Source organism: Phocoena phocoena, chromosome 8, assembly GCF_963924675.1.
Source record: "Phocoena phocoena chromosome 8, mPhoPho1.1, whole genome shotgun sequence".
NCBI lineage: Eukaryota > Metazoa > Chordata > Mammalia > Artiodactyla > Phocoenidae > Phocoena > Phocoena phocoena.
The window spans coordinates 98,660,541-98,668,303 of record NC_089226.1 but is presented as its reverse complement, the minus strand read 5'-3'; the positions used below and the strand labels follow the sequence as shown (position 1 = coordinate 98,668,303).

At 39.9% G+C, this 7,763-nt stretch overlaps 1 protein-coding gene across 1 annotated transcript; it reads right to left on the bottom strand.

The window, feature by feature from the left end:
• Positions 1-5,871: 5,871 nt before the first annotated feature.
• On the bottom strand, positions 5,872-6,814 carry LOC136127017 (olfactory receptor 9I1-like). The gene is given in 2 exon segments (XM_065882441.1): positions 5,872-6,357; positions 6,359-6,814. Coding segments are annotated over 2 exon segments (942 nt in total).
• Between the last annotated feature and the right edge of the window lie 949 nt (positions 6,815-7,763).

Below are 7,763 nucleotides of genomic sequence, written 5' to 3'. Positions count from 1 at the left end.
ATAACTCTGGCTAATGGTTTATCAACTTTATTTATCTTCTCCAAAAACCAGCTTTTAGTTTTATTGAACTTTGCTATTGTTTCCTTCATTTCTTTTTCATTTATTTCTGATCTGATATTTATGATTTCTTTCCTCCTGCTAACTTTGGGGGGTTTTTTTTGTTCTTCTTCCTCTAGTTGCTTTAGGTGTAAGGTTAGGTTGTTTATTTGAGATTTTTCTTGTTTCTTGAGGTAGGATTGTATTGCTATAAACTTCCCTCTTAGAACTGCTTTTGCTGCATCCCATAGGTTTGGTTTGTCGTGTTTTCATTGTCATTTGTTTCTAGGTATTTTTTGATTTTCTCTTTGATTTCTTCAGTGATTTCTTGGTTATTAAGTAGTGTATTGTTGAGCCTCCATGTGTTTGTTTTTTTTACAAATTTTTTCCTGTAATTGATATCTAGTCTCATAGCATTGTGGTCGGAAATGATACTTGATACAGTTTCAATATTCTTAAATTTACCAAGGCTTGGTTTGTGACCCAAGATATGATCTATCCTGGAAAATGTTCCATGAGCACTTTAGAAGAAAGTGTATTTTGTGGTTTTGGATGGAATATCCTACAAATGTCAATTAAGTCATCTTGTCTAATGTGTCATTTAAAGTTTGTGTTTCCTTATTTATTTTCATTTTGGATGATCTGTCCATTGGTGAAAGTGGGGTGTTAAAGTTCCCTACTATTTTTGTGTTACTGTCAATTTCCCTTTTTATGGCTGTTAGCATTTGCCTTATGTATTGAGGTGCTCCTATGTTGGGTGCATAAATATTTACAATTGTTATATCTTCTTCTCGGATCGATCCCTTGATCATTATTTAGTGTCCGTCTTTGTCTCTTCTAATAGTCTTTATTTTAAAGTCTATTTTGTCTGATATGAGAATTGCTACTCCAGCTTTCTTTTGATTTCCATTTGCATGGAATATCTTTTTCCATCCCCTCACTTTCAGTCTGTTTGTGTCCCTAGGTCTGAAGTGAGTCTCTTGTAGGCAGCATATATACAGGTCTTGTTTTTGTATCCTTTCAGCCAGTCTATGTCTTTTGGTGGGAGCATTTAGTCCATTTACATTTAAGGTAATTATCTATATGTATGTTCCTATTACCATTTTCTTAATTGTTTTGGGTTTGTTATGGTAGGTCTTTTCCTTCTCTTGTGTTTCGTGCCTAGAGAAGCTCCTTTAGCATTTGTTGTAAAGCTGGTTTGGTGGTTCTGAATTCTCTTAATTTTTGCTTGTCTGTAAAGGTTTTAGTTTCTCCATCAAATCTGAATGAGATCCTTGCTAGGTAGAGTAATCTTGGTTGTAGGTTTTTCCCTTTCATCACTTTAAATTTGTCTTGCCAGTCCCTTCTGGCTTGCAGCATTTCTGCTGAAAGATCAGCTATTAACCTTATGGGGATTTCCTTGTTGTTATTTGTTGTTTTCCCCTAACTGCTTTTAATATGTTTTCTTTGTAGTTAATTTCTGATAGTTTGATTAATATGTGTCTTGGCACCTTTCTCCTTGGACTTATCCTGTATGGGACTCTCTGTGCTTCCTGGACTTGGTTGACTCTTTCCTTTCCCATATTAGGGAAGTTCTCAACTATAATCTCTTCAAATATTTTCTCAGTCCCTTTCTTTTTCTCTTCTGCTGGGACCCCTATAATTTGCATGTTGGTGCATTTAATGTTGTCCCAGAGGTCTCTAATCCTGTTCTCAATTCTTTTCATTCTTTTTTCTTTATTCTGCTCTGCAGTAATTATTTCCACTATTTTATCTTCCAGGTCACTTATCCGTTCTTTTGCCTCAGTTATTTTGCTATTGATCCCTTCTAGAGAATTTTTTATTTCATTTATTGTGTTGTTCATCATTTTTGTTTGCTCTTTAGTTCTTCTAGGTCCTTGTTAAACGTTTTTTATATTTTCTCTGTTCTATTTCCAAGATTTTGGATCATCTTTACTGTCATTACTCTGAATTCTTTTTCAGGTAGACTGCCTATTTCCTCTTCATTTGTTTGGTCTGGTGGGTTTTTACCGTGCTCCTTCATCTGCTGTGTGTTTCTCTGTCTTCTCATTTTGCTTACCTTACTGTGTTTGGGGTCTCCTTTTCACAGGCTGCAGGTTTGTAGTTCCCGTTGTTTGCGGTGTCTGTCCCCAGTGGCTAAGGTTGGTTCAGGGGATTGTGTAGGCTTCCTGATGAGGGGTCTAGTTCCTGTTTTCTGATGGATGAGGCTGGATTTTGTCTTTCAGGGGGGCAGGACCACTTCTGGTGGTGTGTTTTGGGGTGTCTGTGACCTTATGATTTTAGGCAGCCTCTCTGCTAATGTGCGTGATCGTGTTCCTATCTTGCTAGCTGTTTGGCATGGTGTCCAGCACTGTGGCTTGCTGGTTGTTGAGTGGAGCTGGGTCTTGGTGTTGAGATGGAGATCTCTGGGAGAGCTTTCACCTTTTGATATTACGTGAAGCTGGGAGGTCTCTGGTGGACCAATGTCCTGAACTCAGTTCTCCCACCTCAGAGGCTCAAGCATGACACCCAGCCTGAGCATCAAGACCCTGTCAGCCACACAGTCAAATTTGCCTCTCTAGGTGAACTTCAGCAATTCACTTAAGCTCTCTGGGACTCCATTTCCTCACCTGTAAATATCTGAGTTACAGAAACACAACTGGAGAGTCATGGTTTTCTCCCATTCCACAGTCTTTCCCATGGTTAAAACCACCAAGGGTCTAATGAGGTCTTAGGGAAGCCTTCAGCCAAACAGAAAACCTGCTACTGTTGGAGGGTCTCCTGCAGAGGCAGGGCATGGCTGTGGCTGACCACAGAGACAATGACACAGGCAGCAGAAATTCTAGGAAGTAATCCTTGTCGTGAGCCTTCACGGAGTCCCTCTAGTGTATACTTTAAAATTTGCTAAGACAGTAGATCTTAAGTGTTCTTATCACAAAATAATAATAATAATAATAAATAAAGGGGTGGTAGGAAACTTCTGAAGGTAATGGATCTGTTTATAGCATAGCAAAAGATTTATGATAAGGTATTGACCCACACGATTTCTTTTATGGATGCTAAGAATTCCCGCAATCAGGAAACCTAGGAAACAGCGGTGTAGTCCAGGGCTCAAGAACCAGGGAACTTGACGGTGTAAATCCCAGTCCAAGTTCAGAAGAAAACTGCTGTTCCAGTTCAAGCAGTCAGGCAGAGGAGAAAGAATGAATTCCCCTTTCCTCTGCCTTTTGTTCTATTCAAGCCCTCAAGCTTGGGTGGTGCCCACCCACACTGGGGAGGGAAAGCTGCTTTACTGAGCAGATGCTTATCTCATCTGGAAGCATCCTCACACCCAGAAATAATGTTTAGCCAAATATCTGGCTCCCCATGACCCAGTCAGATTGGCACATAAAATCAACCCTCCTAGCATCCCATTTTCTAAAAGATTATGTATAGAATGAGGCCTGTCACTGAGATAAGTGAAAATTCCTGGCACAGAGCCTGCCACACATTAGGTAATTAATGAATGTTTTCATTCATTTATTAATATATTTAAGCGGAAATTCAACCTAAATACCATTTCCTCTGCTCCCTTCTCTCATCACCAGAAGATGGTCCCCTAAAACACACTAAAACTTCATTTTATTTTTATCCACTTGGTGCATCCCTTAAGCAATTGTTTATACATCAAATACTGTATCAAAGGGCGTTCATTTATAGGCAGAGTTTGTTGCCACTCACCAAGTAGAAGGGTTGAGAAGTGTAAGGCAGCTCCCACCACAAATAAAATAGCACACTCACTGTCTAGTGTTTTCCCCATTTATTTATTTTTTAAGTAGAAGGTTTCTCCTGACTTAAAAGAATTCCTCCTAGGGACACAAGAACTCCTCCAAAGGAGGATTTCTTCAGCCCATTAACACAGCCTGGCATATAGTAGGAGTCACTGAAAATGTGTTGCCCTCTTAAGAAGAAGTAGTTATTGGCTATTTTGATGAACAGACACAGGGTGAATACCTGAATGTATCTTAGTTAGGTGCTCAATTCAGGGAATTAAAGGTATACCAATGAAAAAGTATACCAAAATGGATGTCTCCAAAAGTATATTTCCCCAATTTCACCATTTTTCCAAGAATCAGTCCTCTACCAATAGCATGGTCATACACCTACCTGTTAGCTTTCTCTGGCCTAATATGTGTTCTACAATGAAGCATACAGTATTGTGTGGCAATCAAGCACCTTGCCTTGGGATACACCATTTGTTGTTTCTTAGATGAAGTGGTTCTGTTTCCCTCCATCTCCACTACCAAGAACCCCCGTTCCGCCATCACACTGCAGTCAAAGGGATCTTCTTAAAATTCAGATACAATCATTTCATCCCTTGCTCTTGGAGTGAAGCCCACAAGTCCCTAAATGAGCCTGCAAGGTTCTCTGTGACCTGGTTTCTCTTGAATTCACCAGCTGCCTTTCACATTAATCCTCTCACTCCTTATGCTGCAGCCACTCTGGCTTCTCAGTTCCTCAAGGCATCCTGTTTCACAGACCCTTGCATTTGCAACTCTTTCTATCTGGAATGGTGTCCCCATGATTATGACATATTTACTCTTTAAGCCTCAGTTTAAATGTTAGTTCCTTAAGGAAGGCTTTCCTGACCATACCAAACTAGGTCAGAACCCTACCATTCAGGATAACAATACCCTGTGTGCTTCTTTTCTTCCACTTACCAAAATCGTACAAAGAAATCAATTAGCTATGTAATGGTTCAATATCTGTCTATGCCCCAGGTTCTAATCTCCATAAAGGAGGAACCGTGTCTACCTTACTTATTACAATATTCCTGAGCCTAGTGTTATTTCTGATACATAGTTGATCATCAGAAATATTTGCTGAATTGATGAATAAGATTGTGGAATCTCCATGGAGTTGTTTCCCAAATAATATTTCTAGCAGATGTGAAGGTCATTAAAAGGTGGAGGTCAGATTCATAGTCATCTGTCTTCAGGTAAAGTAAATGTCCTACAGGAGATGGAAGTAGATAGTGGTTTTCATTACTGAAGAATAGAAAATAACTTCAGTTAACTGGGGCAGGTGGTCCATGAACAATGCTTCAGAAATAAAACAGAGATTCTGAACTTTGGTGATCAAGATATATTTCAAAAGTTATATATCGGGCTCACTTCAGCCCTACGTCAAGATCAAACTCTTTTCAATAATTAATGCATATCATTATACCTTTCTTTCATTCTACAGTGTCTCGGTCCTCTACATTATCTCAGGAAATAAACAACTTTTTCTACTTGAACATTTCCTAGTTCATATCTCCTTTTCCTCTATTTTTTCTTCCTCTCTTTAGCTACTTGTATTTTCCATGACAAATACCTAAATTATATACGATTGAATGTTGAGGAAAGCTTTCTTTGGTCAAGGCTGATTTCTACCCCACTACCCACAACCAAAGAAGGTGACTGTCCTTACTATGTAAGCAACAAGCTATTGCTTTGTAATTATTCAAGATACAAATATTAGCTTAGTGGGAAAAAAATATGTAGCTGAGAAAACACTAAACAATATCCAGGACAGGTCAGAAAAATGAATGTTACATTTTATAGCATGTTATTACTTATAAAACCCTTTGCCATTCCATCTCTCTTGATCCTGGCTTTAATCATAGCAAGGCAATTTTTACTGATGTGATAACTGAGGAAGGGAATATCTGGCTCAAAGTCATAGAGCTAATAAAGAAATCCCTGGAAACTAAATCTACATTTTTTTGCCTCAGTATGTTTTTGTAATTATGAGATCCGGTTCCTGGGTTAAGAGGACAAGCCAAAAGCCCAAAGGATGATTTACAGGAACTTCTGAATTGATGGAGCTCAAGTCTTACTCTACTTGGGAAACCTTCACCCTGTTGAGAACTCTCTTCAGAGCCTCCTTCACTTCCTTGTTCCTCAGGCTGGAGACCATTGGGTTCAGCATAGGGATGACCACAGTGTAAAATACTGATGCAATATTGTCCTCTCCAAGGGATTTTCCCATGTTACCCTTCAGGTATATGAATATCAGTGTCCCAAAGAAAAGAGCCACTGCAGTTATGTGAGAAGCACAGGTAGAGAAAGGCTTGGCTTTGCCACCAGCTGAACAAATCTTCAGAACAGCCTGAATGATGAACAGGTAGGATATAAAAATCACTGAAACGCTGGTTGTAATGACCAAGAAAGCTAAGAGGTAGATCACCCGTTCTCGTGGTCTGGTCTCACTACAGGCAAGCTTCAGCAGAGGTGGGAGGTCACAAAAGAAGAAATCCATATGGTTGGACTTACAGAAGGAGATGGAAAAGGTACACCCAGTGCAGATCACAGAATTGACCCATGGCACCACCATATGCCCTAGCCACCAGCCGCAGGCGGGTCTGAGGTGGCATAGCAGTGGCATAGAGGAGAGGGGTACACACGGTCACATAGAGGTCATAGGCCATCACAGCCGAAAGGAAACATTCAGTACTAGCACAGAGTGTGAAAAAGAAGAACTGGGTGGTACAGTGCTCAAAGGTGATGACCATCTTATCAGTACCCAAGGTCTCCAGCAACTGAGGGACAATAACAGAAGAGTAGCAAATGTCCAGGAAGGAAAGGTGGCTGAGGAAGAAGTATATGGAGGTCTGGAGGCGACAGTCACTCTGAATCAACACTATCATCCCCAGGTTACCTCCTATGGTGATGAGATAAAGGACCAGAAACACAAAGAAGAGACCCATCTGCAGCTCTGCCCACAGCAGGGGCGCCATCAAAATGAATTCTGTCACCACAGTGCCATTTTCTGCCATGAATCCTAAATTGCCCACTGAAATAAAAGAATTAAATCTCATTGAAGATAAAATAAGGTGAGCATGGCTTGATTTGATCATTTTCAGTAATGATAATAATCTTTGAGATTTGTAACTCATTTTACATTTTTTACAAACTTTATTGCATTTGATCTTTCAGAGATCCTTGGAAGCACATATTGTTAATCCCACTTTTGAGAGAAGAATATGAGGGTCAAAGAGGTAAAGTGACTGGTGCATGGCTTCATAGTAAAGAGGCAAAGCCAGAACTAGAACTCAGATCCTTAGACATTTTCTAGCTTCTTACAGGTGGCAAATTGGAAACCTTCATCAGTCTCACTGAAAAGCCAGAAAATACCACTTTGTTGGAGAAAACCTAATGGTATAGAACTAAGGACATGGGCTTTGATATCAGACCAAGGTTCCCATCCCTTGAGACCTTGGGCAAGTTAATTCAACTTTCTGAACCTCAGTCTCCTTGTTGGCTTAATGAGAATGTCAATGCCAATGTCACAATATTACTGTGAAGGACATCACTTATATACTGTACCTAACACTTGGTCCAATTCACACACTTAGAATTATTTTTTTCTAAATTCTGCAATAATGTAACATGCTTCTAGGTTCATGCATACTCTGGAATCTTCTTATCTCCAAGTCCACAGCCCCCTGGAGTCCCAATATCAACTCTTTCTTTGTGGTTGTTTTGATGTGCACGTGAACCCAATGGGCTTGGATACAAGACAGAGCTGTGAAGAGCAAGCACTGTTGGAACTTCTACAGCCTGCTGCCTGCCAAGTGTCTTCTTCCTCTCTCTTTCTGCCAAGCAACATGGCCTGGTTTCCAGGTTCACTTATTCCAAAGGAACAGTCCCATTATTTTAAAATGCCAGATCATTATCAGTCAGTAAGGATCACGAATCAAGCCATTCCAGAATTAGCGGACAAAG